Below are 25,136 nucleotides of genomic sequence, written 5' to 3'. Positions count from 1 at the left end.
CATCAACAACAAACTAAATATTTCCCTTTAAATCATTCCCTACATCACTTACCTATATATTAAACAGTAGTGGTCCAAGCATAGAACCTTGCAGCATGTCGCTAGTCACCTGCTTTCTCCTGAACTTTGCTTCTCCATAAACTATTCTTTGGCATCTGTGTATCAGCCATCCTCACATCCATTGCTATCCCAACATGCATAATATTGCAAAATATAGCAGTATTATCATAGATAAAAGTAATTCCCTTTTAACTCAGCCATCACAATTATCAAAGTTAATAAATTACTAATGCATGACTTACCCTTAACAAAGCCATGTTGCTCTCCACAGAATATCATATTCATATCTCCCATTAACTTAACCACCACTCCTGGGATACTAACAAGCATGTAATTTGTTATTTCAGCCTCCTTTATGTAATGGAAGTATCTTCCCCCTCCCTTGGAATCTTGCCAGAGCTGAGACTTCAAACAGCCTAGTCAAAAACATCGACTATTTCTTTGCACATTCTCATAATATGCAAGCTGATATTCCACCTAATCCCACAGCTGTATTTGCATTGAGATTCTGAATATTCTATGTACTTCCAATTCGTCAACCTCTATTCTCACATTAGTTCCTGTTTACATCCGTCACAAAAGCAAGTTTGGGAGGGGGAGGAAGCCTTCCACAGCCGTATGAATTTGGCTAATTCATCTTCAATTAAGTCCATATAAAAGATTCCTTTCATCACGATGAAAAACAAACTCAGTTCTTATCCAAATGAAGATTAATATTACTAGCACTAAAAATAAAAGGTGGGATGTATTTCAGTCTGAATAACTGATACTAGAAAAACAAGACAATAAGGGGGAAAAAATAAAACTAGGGTTATGCAGTAGTTTACATGAAATATTTATGTAAACTACTGCATAACTCTAGATTTCTGCCTGAAATGAATATTTCAGGCAGAAATCTAAACTTCAGTTGTATCAAGAGCAATATGAATGTGATAAGATTGTTATTAATTGGCAACAACAACAACAAACATCTTGCAGTGAAGTGAATCTAGGTTTGCTCTTTTGCATGGATGAAAGGCTGTGAGATATGAGGCCAATAAGAAAGCGGTGAACTTTATCTCTCACTTACTGCACAAGCTATAGGAGGCAGACAATGGAAAATGCTCACATAGTGAGGAAATTGGATTCACTGATATCACTGATTGATGAATTCTACTATGCATTTAAGCAATATTTCATATCATACAGCTCCCAATGTTATATTTGTACCATAGCTTCTATAGAGATGGGAAAATAGTTGAAAAGATACAGCAGAGCATAATCAATATGTGGTCTATACTGAATAAAATGTTAACTTCAGTTTGAGAAATGGCTAAGACATACAATAGACAGATGTTAATAAAAGGATCATATACAGTATAGATATGTGGGAGAACTCAGTCATCCTAGGAAGGCGAGTATGTTGTGGCTTGGAAGTCAGAAAAGTCAAAGTTCTTCTCATGGCATGTGCTGATTGTATGAAATGGGGCTGCTGTTAGATGTTGCAAGTTCACCTTCAGTGAAGATATTCAAGAAGTGATAATATGTATGTAAACAATGACATGAAGATCCTGTCTTTTGCTATCATAATGACAGTATAGTTCATGGATAACTGAAGAAAACTTTGCTTTTATTAAATCTTGTTTTGACAGTGGGCATATCTCTGAATGATAATGAAGTAATACTGAAATAAACATTAACTAAAACACATACAATACATATCAATAACAGAATGTTACTGCAAGAGTTCATTAGCACAAATAAAGTTCAATTAGTCTAGTTCCATAAACGGCATTACAGTTTAAAGTGTCTAAAACAACTAAGGATTCACCGATTCATTTATCATTTACTACTGTTATGGTTTCTTAAAATCTACGAAGTCCATCTAGTGTTATTATAAATACTTTACAAGAGTATAATACTTCCGGTGTATTAGCCTTGGTCTCTGCTGTTTATTAAACAAACAGCTTCTATAAAAGACTATGTTCAACTGTTAGAGTGTTATTAATTTACAAAATTAAAATTCAGTACAATATTTACATATCAATAATTTGCAACTTTAAAATGGTTCTCGGTAACCATCAATATAAAACAAACAATTTGAGTAAATTAAAAGATGCTAATTATGCAAGTATAATTAGCATCTTTTAGCAGGGTAAAATAATTTATCTAAAAATAAACGAAGCATTTTAGAATACTTGGTAATATACTTCAATAAAATTAATTTTTTATCCAACATTTGAGTTCTCTTTGTAATTACAACATATATATATATATATACTTTTTTGACTATTAAACCATTTTCAGATGGTATGTGAACACATTCATAATGAGCAATTATAAATACAAGATTTCTCATCCACAGTACATACGTTACAAAATATAACAGTTCTGCTCTTCAGTAACCAGTCACATTTTTACAGTCTATTAATGGTTGTTTTTCAGAAAAAAATTCTAAAATCAAAACTTCAAACTGGAAGTACCAATATCAGACACATTACTAATTTGCTAAACAACTTTCAGGGACTAGAACTTCCTTTTACGGCAACATTTGAATTGTTAACATACTTCGTCGTAGGTTCATAAGAATTATTGAAATGATGAACAGCTGTGGTACTCCAATCATGGGTGTTCACTGTTCCCTTGTAATGTTTGCAAGAAGTTTTATTGAACACAGGCAGTAGTTCGTTAGCTTCACTATGCAGAGCCTGTTAAATAGATAAGTGATTAAAAGTTTCAATAACTCATATGAAAAAATGTTGAGAATATTAATGTATCAATAAGATTGTTACGTTACTAGTGCGTATTACTTTCATAGCAAATAACATCACTGAGAACAAACTCTTTGGTATGATATATCAAGTTTCACTAGACACAAGAAATGTTTTCAACATAGAATGTCCTTGTCCAGATGAGTTAATTATTTGAATGAATGTAGTACACACAATTCATGCAGCCCTATTTTCTCTTAAATATGACAAAAATAACATTGCATTCCTAGCAGAATATATCAAAGTGCAGTATAACAAACAAAATATAACAAAATAAAAAACAATGTTAAGTTAGCATAAATGTGACCATGGCACTTTAGATTCATTAATACCTATCTGTTCACATCCCTAATTTTTCTCAAAAACCCTTATATCCAAAAGGTCTCTAAAGACTATGGCCAACTGTTTCATTTCTAACCCAATCAACAAATCCATAAGCTAAAATTAGTTATGAAAATTGTCACATATACTACTAGTTAAGTGTTTTGACTAATTTCTTAGTCCACACAATTTATTCAAATGACTGCCAACATACCAGCTTTCCTTATTCTATTGTCTATTTACATATTTTATTGCAATCTTCAATAAACATGGTGCCTCAACAGCTAAAATAGCTTACTAATTCTGTGGGCTCTAACTGAGAATACAGTTAATTCCGAGGTCTCTTTCTACATTCCAGTCTATTTTGACAGCGTGTTTTTGCTGATGATTTTCATAACCAAATTTGTCACAGCAATTATTCAATTCAATTAAAGAATCTAAAGACTTGCACATGACTCATGTAAGATTTACTTTATAATATCTGCATACAGTAAATCGAATATTTACAATTTTGATATTCATTTTATTGCCACTTTCTTTCATCTCATTCATCTTATATGATGAACAAGAGGAAATACTGTGTATCCATCTGTGAACCAGATGTCATAAAATCATCTAGTACCTCCTTCAATTCTAACTGCTGATTTCTAACTTCAGAGTTGAGCTGTAGACTCAAATATACAAACACTATTCAAGAAAAATAAATGAAAGCATTTGAAGACAAGAATCAAACCTTGGATACCCAGTGACAAACTTTGAAGACAAAATGAATGACTCAGAATGGAAGCATGTGGTGACATTGTCTCAAAGAATGGAAAAATCAGAACTCCATGGTGGATTCAGAAAGTTAAAGTATCACAGAAAAGAAGAAAGTATATTAATACTTCCTGATAAATAAATCAGTATGTGCTCTAATACAGAGAAAAATGTAAGAAAGCAATGTGTAAAAGAGCAGCTAAACAAAAATCATGAGAAGGGTTTGATAAGAATATATTGATCAGAAAGGTAGCAAAATGTTCTGAGGCTATTTAAAAAGCTTAGAAATGAAGGAAAGAGAAAACTGTAATCAGATGATAAAGGTGACAAGAAAACTGACAGAAACTGACAAGAAAACTGACATTACTCTGGACATGATCAAGATATTCTTGATCATGTCCAGAGTAATTACTTTGAAAGATTGTTAAATGAAACAACAACTGACAGAATGGTTGTAGAAAATATTCAAGAAGAATGCAATCAGGGGTATATCAATACTTAAGAAGGGAGTGAGGAAGACATTAAAAAACTGAAACAGAAAAAGCTAGCTGGAGTAGATGGTATTTGATTAGAAATGTGAAGTATGAGGTTATAAAAGTTTTACGGTGGCTACACTGCATAAGTCAGATGGCCTAGTCATAGGGTTGAATTCCAGTTGATTGGAGTAGAGCTCTCATAGTCCTATCTATAAAAAGATAAATAAAATATTGTGAGAATTACAGAGAAATTTCCTTACTGAGTATTCCAGGTAAGATTTATGCACGCATACTTGAGAAGAGGCTAAGAAAAATTATGAAAGAGAAACTCAGAAAAAATAAGATGGGCAAAATAGTGGCTGTCAGAATCAGATTTTTACTTTTACACAAAAAGTTGACATGGGAACATAACAAGGATCTGTAGTTAAGTTCTGTAGATGTGGAAAATGCATATGACCAGGCACCAAGAGAAAAGATATTGAAAACACTACAATTATATGGTAACAAATGGGACATTATATTGAGCAATACATAGTCTATATTTGAGTTGTAAGTCAGCAATTAGAACTGAAGGAGATACAGGAAGATGGTTTGATGTTAAATCCAGGTATGAGGCAAGGATGCATATCATCTCCACTGTTATTCATCATTTGTATGGATCACATTATGAAGGAAAGTAGTATTAAACCTGATTACCAAAGCTGGAGATGTTAATCTCAGCTCTTCACTTTATGCAGGGGTTATATTCCTGAATAAATCCAGTAGAAGTCTACAGGATTCCCTGACTAAAGTGAGTAACTGCTATAACAAATTTGGTATGAAAATCAGCAATAAAAGACAAAGATAATAATGAAACTAGGCAGAAACATCAACTGCATCCTGAATGGAGAACCTATATAACAAGTAAAACATTTTGGTTATTTAGGCACAATTTTTAGAGTAGTTGGCAAATTAAATTTGGAAATAGATAATAGAATTAGCAAAGTTGGTATGGTAAGGAGCCAACTGAATATATTTATATGAAATAAGAGAAGAATTAGCTACACACTAAACGAGCAGTATATGACAGTGTTCACACCAATTTTAACATATGGATCTGAGAGCCAGGCTAGAAATAAAACATTTGATCAAAGGCTGAAGACCACAGACATGAGAATTCTGAGAAAAATTAGAAAAGTGAATAGACAGCATCAATAGCAGTTATCATTAAAAAAAAAATGAGAATGTTAGGAAAGAACTTGATATGGTTAGCATTATCAAGGTCACTTAAACAGAATGGGAGAAGGAAAGGTTAGCAAAAAGACCCAGAGAGACCAAGATCTTGGTGGATTGATAGAATAAGAAATATCTTAGAATGACAGAAATATACGATCTGAAAATATTAGAGTCTTGGCAGATAATGGAGGAAAAATTTTGACAGGAAATTGGTAACGATTTAACTTTTTAATATAATACTATTCTAATAATCTGTACACCCACTGAGGAATATCAGGAATATGATGACATATCTGTGAAGTGACTGGGGAGGTTGAGAGGTTTGGCTTTTGTCCACTTGCAATTTATTTCTTTTTTTTGCTCGATTCTTCATGGGTGTTATATTGAGGAGATGGAATATAATATAATGGATATTTTACTATGTTATATAAAGAATTTCATATAGAGAATTATTAATACATATAATTTCACCCAATTCCTTTGGAAATCACAGGCTCAGCACAGCTCCATCATCATCACTTGGACTCTCTCTTGGGATACTTGGTAGGATATTGGCAGCAACATTATATAAACTGACCTGAAGGCCTACTACAAAATAATATTCTGATCCACATTATAAGGTTCAGTTTGGTGTAATAACAACTAGCTGGGTGATAAAATCATTAAGATGTATCCAAAAGAAGAAATTTGGTTTCTCAATGATGTTTAATGTAATTATAAATCTTACTCATATGCATGCTGAAAGAAATGGGAAAGACATCCGGTTTTTGACTACTTCAAGTTTCCAATAAGCAAAATGACAGTATTAGACTGGAAGTGATGAAACTCATCAACCACCTAATTAATACAGCCTAGTACTATAGAGGTATTGTCTTTTTTTTCCTCTGAGAGGATGTGGATGTTATCCCATGAACCTGTTAGCTTTAAGTTCACTTCTAGATTGCTTCCTCCAGTCTGATGGTTTTGTGCTGCCTGCTAGATACATAAAAAATCACCAAAATAAAGGTGTAGTCAGAAGACATATTATAATTATGTGACACCTCCAGGGAGACCAAAGCCTCATCGAGAGAGAGCACCAACAGCATCAAACAATTATTCCCTTCCAACTACTAACTGCACCCAAACTCACTTAATCGTGAGACAGTAGTAGTAGAGGCTCTACCAATCGACCAACCTTTGCTAGCAAAAGTATTGTAGAATGATGAAACTTCACTAAAGTTCAATATAGTTTACAATGTGGTCACTTGCACATAAGTTCTATCAGAATTTTAGATTTCTATGTTCATAGTGAAGAATTTATAGAGACCCAACACATGTATTAGAATAATTACTTTACTTATAATAAAGAAGGTAACATTTGATGTTTCGACCTTTGTATTGAGGTTATCATCAGGAAAACATACATATGTACAGGATATCTCCAAATTTTGGAATAATTAATCCATCATTATTGTTCAGATTTGAATGTTTCAGCATTACATAGGCTTCTTTGAATTTCTTTCAAACGAGGTTTTGGTGCAGTGTAGGGAATTGGTGCCTTTCCAGTCAATTCTGTGACATGTTTGGAGTGCATGGTCTGCCCTTCTTAATTGTAAAGTAATTATTCTAACATGTGTGTTGTCTCTTCATAAATTCTTCACTATAAATGCTGACCTTAAAAGAAAGAATTAGATATCTATGATTTAGTTCCAGACATCACAAACACGCAATTTTGGCTATCTCAAACGGAATGTCTTCAGCCTACTATTTGGTAGAAACCTATGGCATATTACCTCAAATAGGTTACAGTATTTATATATTGGGGTGCTTAAGGGTCAAAGCTGTATAACTGAGAGGAGACCTCCACATAGCCTTTAAAGGAATGCGAAGAACCGACCAGGGCTTCTGACATGATGTCCAATCCTCACCTTCTTGTGGTGCACCCTGTTGGGTATCTACTTGGATACTGAACGGACAAGGATGGGCTGGCAATTTGGGATTTAGCCGACCAAATTGTATTCTTATTGGTTAAACCAAAATATAGAATGAAGGTACAACATGACAAAATTTCATGCCGGCTGGGGCGTCGCCCGGTTAAACAAGGCCCCCGTTGTTTTTGCCAGGGAACCAGGACGAACAGCGAAAAGTCAGCTACTGGAACAAATCTGAAAATAAACCCCAACTCAACATCACCAGAGTTAAAGATCGGTACTATCAACGTAAGAAGCCTGAATGGCAAAGAAATGGAGCTAGCTGAGGAATTAGATAAGTACCAGATCGACATAATAGGAGTGATTGAAACAAAAAAGACAAAAACTGGTGAGATCTTTCTGAGCAATAAATACAAAATGTTATATTCAGGCAATGACAATCAAGGAAAAGAAGGAGTAGCCATAGTATTCAACACAAAATACGAGGCTAATCTTCTTGAATGGCAGTCAGTCTCAAGTAGAGTAATGTGGGCAAATATGAGAATGAGGAACTGGACAATGAGACTTATTTGTGCCTATGGTCCCACAGAAGGTTCTACTAAGGTAGAAGTGGAGGATTTTTTGAGGCTTTAGAAAAAGCAACTGACACAATGAAAAATGAAAAGTTGGTCCTTGTTGGGGATCTAAATAGCAGAGTAGGAAATGATTGTGAAACATACAAAAATATTTTGGGAAAATTTGGAGAAAAGAGCAAAGTTAATAATAATGGCAAATATCTGTTGGATTTCTGCTCAGGACATGGACTGGTTATTACTAACACCATGTTCCAACATAAAAATGTGCACCAATTCACATGAAGAGAAGAGGTTAGGAATAAGAAAAGTCTCATTGACTATGTTATTGATGATAGTGATGTTTTCTCCCTGGTGCAGGACACCAGAGTGTACAGAGGATTTGAAATTGGAAGTGATCACTATTTAGTCTTGAGCAGGATAAAATTGAATTTCATATTGAAAAGAATAACATGTAAGAAAGTTTTAAAGCGAATAAAAGTTGAGAAGCTCTCAGATGTGAGCTGTAGGCTAAAATACACAAAGATTATTGAAGAAAAAATAAAAGAGTTTGAGAACAGGAATCAAACCTTGGATATTCAGTGGCAAACTCTGAAGAAAACATTGATTGATTCTGCCAGAGAGGCATGTGGTGAGGTTATCTGTAAGGATAAAAAAATCAAAACTCCCTGGTGGACACAGGAAGTTAAAGAGGCAGTGAAGGAAAAGAAGAAAGCATACCAAAAGTTCCTGTCAAATAAGTCAGCTTGTGCTCTTAGAGAATATAGAGACAAATGCAAGAATGCTAAACACTGTGTAAAACTGGCTAAACAAAAGTCATGCGAGGACTTTGGCAAGAATATAGAAAATAAATATCAAGAAGGTGGCAAAATATTCTGGAGGTTGTTGAAGAAGCTTAAGAATGGAGGAAAGAGTGCTGTAAAAGGAATTAGAGATGATAAAGGTGACATGAAAACGGGAGAAAAAGATATCCTTGAAGTATGGAGTAATTACTTTGAAAAACTGCTAAATGAAACAAGCAGTGATGACAGCACAGTGGTAAAAAACACTGACCAGGCATGCAGTCAGGAATACATATCCATACTAGAAGTAGAAAAAGCCATCAAAGGCTTGAAATGTGGAAAGGCAGCAGGAGTAGATGATATTCGACCAGATATGCTAAGTATGGTGGTATAAGAGTCTTACAGTGGCTGCACTGCATAGTTCAGAAAGCCTGGACAGAGGGACGAATTCCCGATGACTGGAGTAGAGTTCTCATAGTACCCATATATAAAAAGGGAAATAAAACTGAATGTGAGAATTACAGAGGTATTTCCCTACTGAGTGTTCCTGGCAAGATCTATGCAAGTATACTTGAGAAACGGTTGAGAAGAATTGTGGAAGAAAAGCTTGGTGAAGAACAAGCTGGATTCAGGCCAAATAGAGGCTGTCAGGATCAGATCTTCACTTTACGACAAATAGTCGAGAAAGCATGGGAATATAACAAAGATCTGTATTTAAGTTTTGTCGATCTGGAAAAGGCATATGACAAGGTGCCAAGAGAGAAGCTATTCAATACGCTGCAGTTATATGGTGTCAATGGAGCATTATATCAAGCAATACTTAGTCTTTATTTGAGTTGTAAGTCAGCAGTTAGAATTGATGGAAGTACAGGAAGATGGTTTAATGTTAAATCTGGTGTGAGACAAGGATGTACATTATCCCCTCTGTTATTCATTATCTATATGGATCACATTATGAAGGAAAGTGGTATTAAACATGATATCAAAATTGGAGATGTTAATGTCAGCTCTTTGCTTTATGCAGATGATGTTATACTTCTAAATAAATCTGCTACAAGTCTGCAAGATTCTCTGACTAAATTGAATAGCTGTTGTAATAGATATGGTATGAAGGTCAGCAATAAAAAGACAAAGACAATGAAAATAAGCAGAATCATTGAAAATGTCAACTTTGTTGTGAATGGAGAACCTGTGGAACAAGTAAAACATTTCAGCTATTTAGGCACGATTTTTACTGAAGATGGTAAATTAAATATAGCAATAGACAACAGAATCAGCAAAACTGGTATGGTGGGAAGTCAATTGAATAAAATCATATGGAATAAGAGAAAAATTAGTCGGAACACTAAATTAGCTGTGTACAAGACAGTTAAAATCCATAAGTGAAAACTGTGTACCAGTTTTAACTTATGGATCTGAGAGCTGGGTCAGAAGTAAAACACTTGACCAAAGACTAGAGACCACAGATATGAGACTCCTGAGAAAGATTATAGGCGTGAACAGATGGCATCAATGGCAATATCATATTAAAAATGAGGATATTAGGAAAGCACTTGACATTGTCAGCATCCAGGAATGTGTTAGCAGAGCTAATCTCGGGTGGTATGGTCACTTAAACAGAATGGGTGAAGAAAGATTAGCAAAACAAGTGTTCTCTGCCAGATTGGCAGCAAAACGACCCAGAGGAAGACCAAGATGTAGGTGGATTGATACAGTACAAAGTGCTTTAGACGATAGAAATATAAGATCTGATAATGTTGGAGTCTTGACAAGTAACAGGTTGATTTGGAGGAAAATTGTAGATAGGAAATTAATAATGATGTAGTTTTTTTCATGTAGTACTATCATATCCTGTACACCCCTTGAGGGTACATGGCAGGAATTTGATGATGATGATGGTTACAGTATTTTTTGAAGCGAATTTTTTATTTTTATTTTGATGTGATAAAAAGATACAGCAATTCTTGGAATCAAATACAACTTTTATATAAAAAAAAAGTGTTACTTTGGGGACATGATGATAATTGTATACTTGTACTATTCATAACTTCAAAATCCCACAGATAGACAAATCGGCCTTGAGAATGCAGACAATTTACATACAAAAAATACTAGTGGTAGTGGACAGTAGATTGCATTGGTGTAGATCATTTTTTTCCAACACATGGTACGTGCACCCCCTGGGGTACGTGCTGGGCCATTGAGGGGTACAAAAAAAATAACCAGTAATGGTGGAAAAACAAGTAAACTATTTTACATTAAGATAGGCACTGAACAAAAGTGTCATTATTTAAAAACAGTATTTTAAAAACAAGGGGTACAATTTATAGAAATGGGTTTAAAAGGGGTACGCAAGTGGAAAAAGGTTAGGAACCACGGTGTAGATGAAGATGGTAGTGACTGTTTGGTGTAATTTTTGAATTAAGTGGTGGAGACAGTGTTATAGAGTAGATGCCCTCCCTCACCGAGTCTTTGGACTTCTTGGAAGTGTCATGTAATAATAATAAGAATAAAAATAATAATAGGCAATGCTTTTTAAAGTTATGAATAGCACAAGCATTGCTGTTAACCAAAAACAAAAAATAAAAGAATTCTAAGTTTTTGATTAATACAGCAATGATAAAATATTTTGTAATGTTATATGATAGCAAGCTGATCAGTATGACTGGCATTACAGCCAAAGCAATTAAGACTACAAATGCATCATGTAAACTGCATGGCTTCTTCTGACTGGTTTGCAGGATGAAAAAGCTAAGTTTTCAAGAGATAACTCTACCACCTATATGAGGGCAGCTAGCCAATTTGAAAGTAACTATTACACATAACACTGCTTTTTTTTTTTTTTTTTGTTATTTTTCTACTTTTAAAACAGTTAAATCTGGTGCAGCATAGGAACTGCACCAGATAAAACCTTCTTCAGGGAACTATGTGAGAAGCTAAAAAAAAACTATATGAATAATATATTGTTCTTTTTTTTTTTTTTGCTAACAAAATTAGCTACAAAAAAGCAACATGACAAGCGAATAGTAAATAAATACACAACCTCTGACCTATACATAGTTAAAAAATCGTATATGAAAAATGTAACATTATATGAAAAGTTTTTCTTATACATGAACAGGATTGGTCTTCCAACTATCAGAACAAATGGTTTACACCAATAATGAATCCTACAAAACTAAAAAAAAAAAACCAAAATTTCATTAAATCTTATATGTTTGAACTGTAAGATTTTGCTATGTAATCTGTGTATTTATTATTCCTTCATAAAACTACCAGCCACACACACAGGTGTGTGGAATAGCTACTTTCATGTTAGCTATTCTTATTAGCCAAAACAATTTCTAACCTAGCCTAAATTATTAAATATAAATATTATACAAAAATACATGAAATCACTTACTTTCAAGTATACAAAAGCACTAGTACCAAAACTTTCTGTAGATGTCAATACTAAATCACCATGGAAATAACGTGCATATAATCGTGACAAAGGTAAACCATAACCATATCCAGCCTAAATAAAAAAATTATAAATTATGTACAACATGTATGTAAAACACTGACTAGTTAATTAACACCCATAACTAGAATTTTATTTTGTAAAACAGCAGGTGTTGGTATGCATTCTTTGCTAGTAGGAAAAGTTGAAAATTGAAATTGTGCTGCATCCATATGTCATGTGTCACCGTTAATAAAGGTGCCAGTATGATGTGCCATTGCGTACTGTTCCCCCCACCCCCCAAAAAAAGCAGTGCCATAATCACAAAATAGTATATGGGTGACAAACAACCAAGAACTAAAATGTGCTTGGTTGTTTTGAGGAAAAGCATACAAATAAATAACTATAGAATACCAAACACAGCTGGTCGGTTCTCCACATTTCTTAAATGGCTACATGGAAGTTATACAGTTTTGACCCTCAAGCACCCCCCACCCCCAAGTCTGTAGGATTCTTTAAATGAATCGAAAACTGCTGTACAAATTTGCTATGAAAATCAGCAGTAAAAAAAGTATGAAAATGGGCAGGAACATGGAAATTATCACCAACATATTCAATGGATAACCTATAAAATAATAAGATACAGTGATATCCCGAAGTTACGTGGTAGGTGGGACCAACGAAAAGCATGTAAGTCGAATTCGCGTAACTCGGGGTATAATTTTGCATGTAATTTATATATACAAACATACAATTGGGACCAAAGGTTTACAAAAACACCTATATTTTTTAAGAAATATATAGTAATCATAATTGTAGTTTTTCGTACATAAAAAAAAGAAAGTTATTTCGATGTCGATGGTTTCATAAAATCTAATAGATTCGTCTGACAGCATAATGTCTTTTTCTTGTCATGCAAAATTTCTTCATAGCAAGCCAGTGATTTTTTTATTCCTTGCCTTGTGGCTACAATTCGTTCCTTGTTAGAATCTATGTCCTCCAAAATCTGTAAACCTTTCTTAATTAAGCTGAGACCTTCTGTTAATTTTGCAATTTTCATGTGCCTTTCTGGTAAAACTGGATCTGTGGTTTCGGTCTCTTCAGTAGTGCTTTGCTTACGCATCTCTATGAGCTTGTGGATTGTATGCTCCTGTGAGTCTAACAGCTCGCTGACATCTTCACTGTCGACTTCTAAATCTAATTGCATTAACCAATGATAAACTGTAACAGCGATGAAAATATAAAACACAAAAAAAGCTCGACATAAAATTATTTCATAAAACAACTAAATCCTCTATGAGTAATGTTCTAAGAGAAATCATAATCATTTCAAATTTATCTGTTTGGCCAAGTGGAGTAGCAAGTCTGGTCTTCAAACCAACAGCATGAGTTTAAATCCCATGGTGGCATGGATGTTTGCAAGTCTTCATGAGAAACAATGTTTTCACCTGGTGTGAGAACATCACCTTGCTTTACTGAAGACCAGAAATGGCTTAAAAAATTTCCATGTTTGGCTTCAAGGAGTAGGGATCCAAGATTATACAGTATTAGGCCACTCACAGTTTTAATGTATTATAGATGTACAACCTTTCATGAGTACTCTACATAAAAAAGCTATCAGAGAACGAAATAAAACATTTTATGCAAAGCATCCCACAAAATATACACCAAATCGGTATTTAAACTTATTCTGAGTTCCCATATACTATACAGCTAATTCTCTTTTTACACAGTTTTTTTTTTTTTTTTTTTAAACAATTATGAAATAACATGGTTTAGAAAACAAGCAGTTCTATTTTTATACTGTACATTTTAATTCAACACTGTTCAAATGGCACTTATTTTTAAAATTTCTGTTTGAATTCAGTTCTGTTAAAAAAAGGTGTTTCCATTAAAATTATCATTTCCTAGTACAGTACATATATACTTCAACTCTAATTTTGGGGAATCCCCTCGATGTTTTAAATATCAGGGATTACTCTATGCTACAGAATGTAGACAAATGCCAAGTAGAACTTATGTAGCAAAATGACAAAAAAGTGTTGGTGGCTTTAAAGCAGCTAAGGATCCTGCTATTATTTTGCAGCAATGCTTCAAAAGATCGTATATCATATATTAAAACCATTACTCATTAATCGATCCCTAAGGCTGCAGGCAATGAAAGGTGGATTTTAATACGTTACCAGTACACTGAAAGGCAAAGAAGGTTGCGTTACAAAAGAAATTTTTAATGAATGGTTCCATCAATGTTATGTTCCAGAAGTTAAATGCTATTTGATGGGAAAAAAATCTGGACTTTATAAAATTTTAATTATAGACAAGTGCCTTCCCATCCTGTTTTAGAACACCTGAATATGGAATTTTGTTTTCTGGCACCTAATAACAACATCCTTAATACAAAAATTAGACTAGGGTGTGATCACTACCTTCAAAACTTACTACATAAGAACATTCCAATACATTTTGAATAAACTAGATAAGGATAATTTACTGACAGTTATTGATGTGAGGAGGAAATTTTCTATTTTGGATTGCATCAAACTTGCTAATTTGGCATCATGAGAATTGAAACCATCAACTTTAAATGCATGCTGGAAAGCTACTTGGCCAGAATGTGTGAAAAAGAAAAACCCTGTACCTTTGTATACAACTGAATATCCCAATATCATCAGATTAGCACATGTAGTGGAGAAGGATTTGATGATTTTTGCCTGCAGATATTGAAGAATTGATGGTTGACAAGGCTGTTAGTGATGACAAAATAATAGAAGCTGTACTTGAGAATATTGATGAAAAAGAAAAAAGTGACGATGATGATCAGGAGGAGATTCTACTCACTGCAGGATTAATTAAAGAAGGGCTTCAAATGGCTAGTAAAAGCAAAACCATTTTCTTATACATGATCCAAATACTGAACGAGCTGAAAAATTTAAATGTGAACTGAAGTCATGTATGGTGCGATATGAAGAATTATACAAAGATCTAGTCAAAACAGGATTTCAACAATTAATTACAGAGTTCATTGTAAAAAAAATCAACCTTCAGAATTATTGGAAATTAGTGCTAATTTAGTTCCTTTTACTGATTTCGCCATTGCAGTATGAGCAGGACAGCTGAAGTGTTTAAGTGATGGAAGTGATTTAATTCCAGTCATCTCATACAAAAGAATGCAGCTACTGTCCAAAAGTGATGGCGAATAAAATTTAACTAATAACCATATGCATGGGTGTATTTGGACCTTTTCAAATTTCTGTTTTATTAGTGACACTATTTTCTTTAAGAGATGTATATAAATATATATGCTTTGTTTGAAAATAACTTGTTTGTATCAGGTTTTCACATCTGGAACCATTCTTCTATTTTTCATATACTTACACAATCTACCGTGTAAATGGAGAATTGGGTATCCTTTCATAATTGTTCTGTATTAGAGTAGCACAATATGCTGCTCTAATATAGAATTCATGATATGCTGTATGTTCTTCTCATGTCTATGAATGTTCATTATATATCAATTCCTGCTTAGTTGGATAGGATGGAATTATGGTTGAACAATTAAGACTATAAATTTAGTTTATTATGCCTGTCAAATTTTGCATGTTCTCTGGTTCTCAGTTTTCCTGATTTTAAAGATGAAAAACCCAAGTTTCCAAAAAGAAAATCCAAGTACTTGCATTCTTCACAAACACTCAGTCAAATAATTTGCACATTAACTACCATAATAAGTAATTTATCTAAATTTAATAACAGCTCAAGCTTCATATAGATAAAATGACAATAAATAGATGCTTTGCCTACTTATAATAAAGGCCATAAGACTAATAATTTATAATAATGTAACTTTAAAGACAGTAAAACCTTGACTATCATTAAGTTGAGTGTCAGACTGAAGAATAACCACTGCATCAAACCAAAATGAAACAATCTGTCGTTTGAAGATAAAATTTTATTTAGATTTAGACAGCAAAATGTCTGTTAAAGATGGTATTGAAAAAATACGAAATCAACTGTCTGCAACATCAAAGCATCATCATGCTTTTACAAATATTTGAACACACATTTATCAAACAAAATAAACTATTATCTTGTCATTTGACTTGGGCAGTGCCAGACAGTTATTTCAAGACTGACAGATGTCTGTGGTTCAAAATATTTGTCAATGACATAACCAAATTTTGTCAGCCACAGACAGCATGATGATGTGGTGCACTAGCAAAGATGAATTGCAAGTACCCCCCCCCCCCGTTTTTGGGAAAAAAAAAAAAAAAAAAAAAAAAAAAAAAAAAAAAAAAAAAACCATGTTGTTCACCGAATCTAAATTTAATTAACATTTTGTGGAGAGAAGTTTAAAAAAAGCTAATCAAAAGATTTTGGTAAGAAGTAGTAACTGTTGTTGGCTGAGAATTTGCCATGTGAAGCTTATTTTATTGGTTGTGGGGCATTCTGTAAAAATAAAGATGGATAAAATTTAGTTTATATATATATATATATATATATATATATATAAAGAATACCTGAAATTTGGGCTAATTTAATGAGTATTTTACTTCAATAGATTCACTCATTTTCCAATAGAAAAAAAAAAATTCACATTGTAGTACTATTGATATCCCATATACCAGATTGGCCAAAGAATACACACAACTGATATATGCATAACGTGTACATAGAACAAACTGTCCTGTTAGAGCATTAATTACGCTTATATCAAATCAAGTTACTTAGATTCAATGTTATTTACAAGACATTAAGAAGATAAAAGTATCACTAACATCACTACTGAGGTCTTTTCAGAACAATATCTAATATTTTGAGAATAATATTTAATCATCATAGAACAGCAGAAAGAACTGTTTCAATTTAAAACAACTAATTTTTACAATGTGGAAATTAAAACATAAGGAAGCAATAGATCTAGTATTCAATATTGAGCAGAAAGATAATTTTGAGTGGCAGGCAAATCAGATAGAGTAATGTTGGCAAATGTCAAAATGGGGAAATGGATAATGAGATATTTTTGTAGCTATTGTCCAATAGACGGTCCTAGGGAAGAAGCAGAGAAATTTTGAGGTAGGAAACAAAGAAAATAAAAAGTTGGTTCTTGTTGGATATTTAAAAAAAATACTTCTCACCCCCTCTATGTCACTGTTCACAGTGAATCACCATTTAGCTGTGAGCAGGATAAAAAATGGCTATCAGTACAATAAAGAAAAATATGTATAAAATTTTTAAATCAAAACATTCAGAGATGGGCTGCATACCCATATTATACAGGTATTATTCAAGAAAAAAAAAATGAAAGGTAGAAAATAAGAACCAAACAATGTGAAGACCAAATGGCATCAAAAAAACTGATTCAGAAAGGGTAGGTATGGTATGTGGTTGTTTATAAAGATAAAAGTATTCTCAATGTCTGAAGTAATTTATTTAAAAGACATAAAATGAAACAAAGCAATGACAGAAATAATATAAACTATTCAAGACCTATCAGAAATTTGAAATGTGGAAAGGTAGCTGTGATAGTAATATTCATTATCAAATATGCCGGTGTAAAAGTTTTATGGTAGCAGCACTACATAATTCAGAAGATATTGTCAATATGTTGAATTTTAGATTATTGGAGCAGAGCTCTAGTCCCTATCAATAAAAAAATAAATAAATTAAATTAAAAAAAGATAAATAAAACTGAACATAAGAATTACAGAGGAATTTCAATACTGAGTGTCCCAGGGTAATATTTATTCAAGAATATTTGAGAAGAAGACAAAAAAAATTGTGAAAGAAACTTTGATAAGAACAAGCTGGGTTAAGACCAAATATTGTCAGGATCAGGTTTTCATAGTCGGAATGTAACAAGGCTCTGTATTAGTTTTATGCATCTTAAAGAAAAAGTGGCAAGAGAAACAGTTTAAAACATTACAATTATATGGTATAAATGGAACATTATGCAGAGCAACATTTATTGTAAATCAGTAGGTGGAATTGAAGGAGGCAAAGAAAACCATTTGAGGTAAAATGAGGCATAAGAAAATTGGGCGCACTTATCTCCATTGCCTTCCGTCATCTACACGGATCCCATTATGAAAGAAGTGCTATTAAATCTGGCAAAATGGGAGAAATTAATTTCAGCTCTTTCCTTTATGTAGACAGTGTTTCTAATCTTAAACCCAGTACAAGTTTCAATTCCTTAATCAAACCACTTTTAAGTTGTTATTATTAAGAGAGACCTCCAGGAAGTCAGACTCATCGAGGGAGGCCACATACTACACAAACCAGCCATCATACTTATTCTTGAATTCATTCACACTGCTTGCACTCACAACATCCAATGGCAATCCATTCCAATCATGCACCACCCTATGAGAGAAAAATCTAGTCCTCACCCCCTTCTTGGCAGTATTCATTCTCAGCTTTCGAGGATACCCTCTCGTCCTTTCCCCACCCTCCATAAATTGAAAAATTTCATCAATTGAAATCCTGTATGACCCTTTCAGAAGTTTGTAAGTCTCAATCATATCTCTCCCTCTTTAGAACCAATTTTAACTTATGCATGTATAGAGTGTATGAGTAGAGTGCCCTCCTATGATGAGTCCTTGGAGATGTCATGTAATAGTAATAATTATGTGAGAGTTGAGCCAGAAATAAAACAGTTGATTAAAGATTGAGACCACAGATACGAGAAGGCCAAGAAAAATGATGGTAGTAAGTACCATTGGCAGAACCATCAAAAGTGAAGATATTCGGAAGAAATTTGACAATGTTAGCATTCAGGAATGTGTGAGCAGAGCTAATCACAAACAGAACAAAAGGAAAGGTTAATAAAGCAGATATTTGATGTATGAAAATGATCCAAAGGAAGAACAAGATCCAGGTGGATTGTTACAGTTAGAAGTGCCTTAGAACAGCGTTCTTCAACCTTTTTACACCTGCGGACTGGGGAAAATAGGAGAAATATTTTGCAGACGGCTAAGACAGAAACATAAACCAATGTAGATAGTATTTTATTTATTAAATCCAATGTTATAAAATTACAATTTTTAGCTAGTGTGACATCTGCTGCTGCTTAGAGGTTAGAAAATTTGATATACTTGGCTGGAGTGTCGTTTCTGAGAGAAACAACACTCTCAAAACCAAAATGAAGAAATTTTTGGCAGACCACCAGGAAATTTCTGCAGACCACAGGTTGAAGAATAAGGCCTTAGAAGACCTGATGTATAAAATCTGACAATGCAGAAATCCTTAATTGTCAATAGGAAGTTAGTAATATTGTAAACTTCAGTAGTACTATCATCTCCTGTACACTAGGGGGGGGGGGGGACATATATGGAATTTGATGGTAGAAATTAAAGCTTGTATATTATCCGCAGCAAACAGCAACTTCAATCTATTTGTTTATTCATGAATGTCATAAAGATGAAAAATCACCTTATGAAACTTCTGCACAATAAGAGGCATATTTAGCTTAATGAATGTAGCTATCCTGATAAGATGAACAATAATGCTGATTATACTATATTAATATCAACAATAATATCGATGAGCTGGCCTGGCTGGTCGAGTGGTTAGCATATCTACTCTCCAGCCAAGAGGCTGTGAATTCAAATCCTGCCTAGGCATGGATGTTTGTAATTGTCTTCCACTTTCACTCATCTAAGTATATATACACTCTCCCAAGATGGACTGGGTCACCATAGGAGAAGCAGATCCAACCCTCCTGCAATGGGAGAGGCCTTCACCCTGTAGTGGGTGAAAAAACAGGCTGATCATCATCAATATTGATGAAAACTGTAATTGGTCAACTGGTATCAGGAATATCAAATATGCTCTAGACCAGGGATTCTAAAACTTTAGAATCTAAGTTATTGTATATCCAAAACATATGCCAGAAGTCTGGAGAAAAGATATATTTTATTCCATGCCCAATTAAAAAGCAATATCATATGGTAATATCAGGTCATACCAAAAGTAATGTCGTTTTTAGCAATAAGTTTTGAAAGGATATAAAAGAAAATCACCTACTAATTTAATCATGATCATGCTTGTCAAGGATTTAGGCCTAGGAGTGGCCTGTTCCAGCCCTAGAAGTCATCGTTGAATCTCTAAAGAGAACATCCTGGTTTCCGATTTGGGGGACCTGTAACACGTTCCCTGGGTGACGGATAGGGGAAGCCCACCATACATATGGTGGGGTGGTCTGAATATATTGAATAAGGACTCATGGACCAACAGAGCCATAAGGGGCAATCATCTTGATTGTAAGGGAAGTGGCACTCCCATGGTCCCCTAGCTGGATCTGTCTTCTTCCTCTACTTTGAGGAAGATCCACTCACCTTAATATTTCCTATAAAGCCTTATCAGCCAACCGTTCTTATTTTATGACCCTTACGCTATTAGAGTAGTCGAGGGCTATGGGATCTTTCCATTAATGACCTATATCTATGTTCCCTCTATAAACTGCTCTACTATAATTCTACTAATTTAATCAAGTATATATTCTTCATTTGATTCAATAACACTCTTCCAACATTGTGAAAGCTTCATAATGTCATTTCTATAGAATTCAGGGGGTTTGGAAACAAAGAAGTTGCATAGGCTCAATTTCAGTGCATCTAATGTATCATATTGTTTTCATTAATGAAATGTTGCAAACTTCAAAATAAGTGGTAATCTGAAGGTGCAAGATCAGGAGAATATGGAGGAAGTGGAAGCTTTTCCCAGCCAAGTTCCTCAATCTGAAATCCAAGTTCCTTGGTACTGGTGATTCCTGCACTATGAAGACGTGCATTATCATAGTGAAAAATAACATCCTTTCGATTGACCAGAGAACACCTCTTTTCTTTCAGTTTTTCATTCAATCAATCGAGTTGTTCACAGTATATACTTCAGCTGTGGTAGTTTGGTTTTGTAGCAAGAGTTTAAAGGGTATAATACAAGCCATACCCCACCAAACACTTAATAAAACCTTCTGAGGGTGAAGGTCTTGTTTTGGCTGAGGTTCAGCCTGTTTTCCTGAATGAACTCACTGCCTTCAGGGCTTAACATTCTTGTGAAGTATCCAGTTTTCATCATCGATGACGACTCAAAAACGGAGATTGAACCTCTCAAGAATGAAGAGCAGTGCAGACTTTGACATGCTCTCTTTGATTGTTGTCAGTTTGTGAGCAAGCCACTTACTGAGCTTAGACACTATTCCAAGTTCTTGCAAATGGCGATGGATGATCGATGATGACGAATTAAGATGTTTTGCTAAATCTCCAACAGTTGCATTAGCATGTCTTGCAATAGCACCATCCAACATATTATTATTGAGAGAGACAGGGTGCCCAGAGCAAAGGGAGTTTTTTCAAGCTAAAGTTCCTTTGTCTAAATTTTTGGAACCATCACTGGCACTTTCACACATTTAAAACATTATTAACATATACTTCTTGCACATTTTTTTACAGTGTTAGCAGCATTGATGCCTTTTTCGAACTCTCATAAAGCATGATGTGCTCTTCAGTGACCTCCATAGTAATAAAGAGTTATTTAAACAATAACTTATGTATGATGTTCTTACAAGAGGAATTCCTTAAAATGAGGCCATTCAGCTTAGCAGTACTTAAAGCTTTAAAAATTTATGTTTAGACAAGCTGAGACATATCTGAATAAGTACAGTATAAAAAACGACATTACTTTTGGGATGACCTGATATAATTACTAGTTTTAAGATGAGCTGTGTTTCTTATAAAATTTTCTCTTCTAGTTGGTATATTCAAAGTACCAGTTTGTACAGATTTCTAGGGTTCTGATTAAGAATTCTACTCTTAGACTGTTATGCTATGCCAAGTTTCCACCACACAAGACAAGTCATTAGACTCATCCGTTGTCTCTTCCATCACCACATTGCAAGTGGAATCTGAATTTGTTGGAACAGATAACTTTTTCCAGTCTTCAAGTGGCCAGTTTGTGTCCTTTTGCTCATTGTAGGTGCAAGGCTATTCTTCTGTTCTGACAAAAGTAGAAATGTCTATTGTTGCCATTATCATTCTATTACATCGCACTACTGGACAAAGGCCTCTCCCAGTTTTTTCTCATGGGCTGCCCTCATTGTTTCCCCACTATTCCTATAAATGTCTGACATTGTAATCCCAAATGAGTTTGCAAGCCATAGCGTGATTTGACATGTTGTGGATGACTAACTGTACTGTAATGTTATCTGAACTGGGACATGTTTAAACTGTATGAATTTCTTCCCCCCCCCGCACAGCCTCAGACATCAGTAATGTATACCTAGCTAGAAATAATTAGTTGACATCTTGCTGTGTGCGTATGCGATTCTTGATAAATTCTTGATGCTATTATTTATAACCATTGAAACTACTATTTACATAATAATAGTATTTATCCTTCTGGTACCCACAATCATATCACATTCAAAATCTACTGATCTTTTTTTAAGGCATTCTTAATTGGAAGTACAATTAAGTTGTACTTCCAATTAAGATTCTTAATTGGAAGTACAACTAGTCATTTATGTGTTATGATAACCATTTTAATATTCAGTATAAGGATATACTTGTTTGGCAAAATGAGAAGAATGAAAACGTTGTATGTGAGAAGTGTCGGGATAGGCTGGAGCGATTAGGCATGGAAGCAGATGTCGAGACCGTAGCAGATGAACTTCGGCAGGAATTTGGGAAAATTAAACGTGATCATCTTTTATAAGAGGAATTGGAAGTGTTCAGTAGGGGGGTTCTGAAAATTAAAACAGAGTTAAATGGGCTGAATAGAGAAATTAGGACTATGGAGATTACTCTAGCTGAAGTAACTAGAACAGGATTAAGTATGGGAGAGTCTTTGGTGATTGATGAAGAAATAAATAGTATGGGAGTGATTGGGAATCAACAGAATGAAAGCACAAGAGGTCTAGAAGAAACGAGATGTCGCGAGAGTGAGGGAATAAGTAAAAGAGTGTTGAGTAATGAACTGGGAGAGTCATGCTGAATAGCGTAGAAAATGAGGATGTGAGTGACACTTGTTTGGACTTGAATGAAGTTATGAGTGGTAAAATATATGGTGATTCCATGATTAATGGTATGCCCGAGGAGTGCTTGGCTGGTGAAATAATAGAGGGAGTGGCTTTAGCAATAAAGAGAGGGCATGATGCAGAAAAGACGATTTATGGTGGGTACAAATGACCTGAGTGGTAGTATAAATTGGGTAGCAAAAGATTTAAGAACATTGTTAGATATCATGAAGAAGAAAAGTGTCAATGGGGAGGATAGTGTGTGTGCTGCTTCGTTTTGACAATTATGAGTTAAGTAGACAAGGTGATGATAATGAATGATATAATTGCAAGAATGTGCAAAAAAAGAGGTTTGGAATTCGTTGATGTCTGGAGTGTGTTTGAAGGCAAAAGACAGCTGTGTGCAAAAGATGGGTTGCATCTGAACATGGAAGGTCATAAGCGATTGAAGAAGTTACTGTTTTCTGAACAAGTTGAAGTAATTGGGCAGGGAAACTAAAATTGAAAAGATTGAGTGTAAGAGGGAGAAACTTAAGCAGTGAATTGTATAATTGTTGATCCTTATTTGTGGAATAAATTGCAGAATAGAGTGGATAAAAATCAGCATGGGACTACTGAAATTAGTAGTCCATGTGGCAAAAAGGAAATGGAATTCATACATCTTCTATGAGATAATTACTTGAAACAGCACATAACTGAAAGGACACAGTGGTGTGAGTGATGGACCTGGTCATTGGTTCAGAGGATATATGAATAAGTAAGGTGTCATCGTTACCTCCAATTGGTGAGAGCGATCATGTGGTATTGATTTGGGAGGTTGCAAAATTTGTGGATTTCTCTCTTAAGGGGTATATATGGAACTACAGGTTAGGCAATTATAACAAGCTTTGGAGTGAGCTTACAGCAGTCCCATGGCAGAACATATTGCAGGGGAAAGATGTTAGCAGTGCAGGGGATAAAATCAGTGGGTATCTGAGGAAGGCAATATCAGATTGTGTCCCCATGGTCAGGAAGACAAACAAGGTAGGCATTAGATGGATAAGTAGTAGTATCAAGCTTAATCTGCAAAAAAAGAAAATGTTATGGAGAATTTACAAGGAGAAAGGCGATCGGTACACCCATGAGCAGTACAAGGCTCAAGCCAGGAAGATTACCAGCATAGTAGGAAAAGCTAAGTCAGATTATGAGAAGACCTTAGCCATGGAGATCAAGGATAATCCCAAAGAGTTCTTCCGCTATGTGGCAAGTAAAAGGAAGAATGACTTCGGAAGGATAATCTTAGTGGGTGCTGATGGTATCGAGGTGACCAATTCAGATGTAATAGTAGAGTTACTGAGTGATCACTTTTCAAAAGTCTATCACCAAAGTGAGAATATCGCTGTACCTGTAGCAATAACTAATGTGAGAATTGAAGTTAAGAAATCCGAGGTACTTAGTATATTGCAAAATTTAAATGCGAACCTTGCTGTAGGTTTAGATAGAATATCAGCTTGGGTGTTGCGTGAATGTGCAAAGGAATTGTTAATGCCTCTTACTTGGTTATTTAACTTAAGTTTGAACTCTGGTATGGTTCCTAGGGAGTAGAAGGAAGGCAAAATAGTTCCTTTGCATAAAGGTGGCTCTAAAACTGCGGTAGTTAATTACAGACCAATCACCATATCAGGAGTGGTGGTAAAAGTATTGGAAAAGTTGGTTAAAGACAAAATTTAAGAATGGGTGGATCAGGATATGATACTCTATAGGGGCCAACATGGTTTTGTTAAAGGTCGATCCTGCCTTAGCAATTTATTAGCTTTTTATAATAGAATGTCATCTGAGTTGGACAAAGGAAATGGCTACACAGTGGT

General features: G+C 34.4%; 1 protein-coding gene across 1 annotated transcript in view; it reads right to left on the bottom strand.

The window, feature by feature from the left end:
* Positions 1–1,648: 1,648 nt before the first annotated feature.
* The window catches only part of LOC150093629 (pyruvate dehydrogenase (acetyl-transferring) kinase isozyme 3, mitochondrial-like), a 149,807-nt gene continuing 126,319 nt past the window's right edge, over positions 1,649–25,136 (bottom strand). The window contains exons 10-11 of the mRNA XM_090412654.1: positions 12,246–12,359; positions 1,649–2,747 (exon numbers count right to left, since the gene is read on the bottom strand). Coding sequence (XP_090268780.1) covers positions 2,559–2,747; positions 12,246–12,359 — 303 coding nt within the window. The 3' untranslated portion in view covers positions 1,649–2,558. The remainder of the gene's footprint in view (positions 2,748–12,245; positions 12,360–25,136) is intronic.

This window comes from Typopeltis vanoorti, chromosome 23, assembly GCF_054136105.1.
Source record: "Typopeltis vanoorti isolate ZY-2024b chromosome 23, IOZ_Tvanoo_1.0, whole genome shotgun sequence".
NCBI lineage: Eukaryota > Metazoa > Arthropoda > Arachnida > Uropygi > Thelyphonidae > Typopeltis > Typopeltis vanoorti.
Note: the sequence above shows the minus strand (reverse complement) of the source record. Positions and strands in the feature narration are given on the sequence as shown.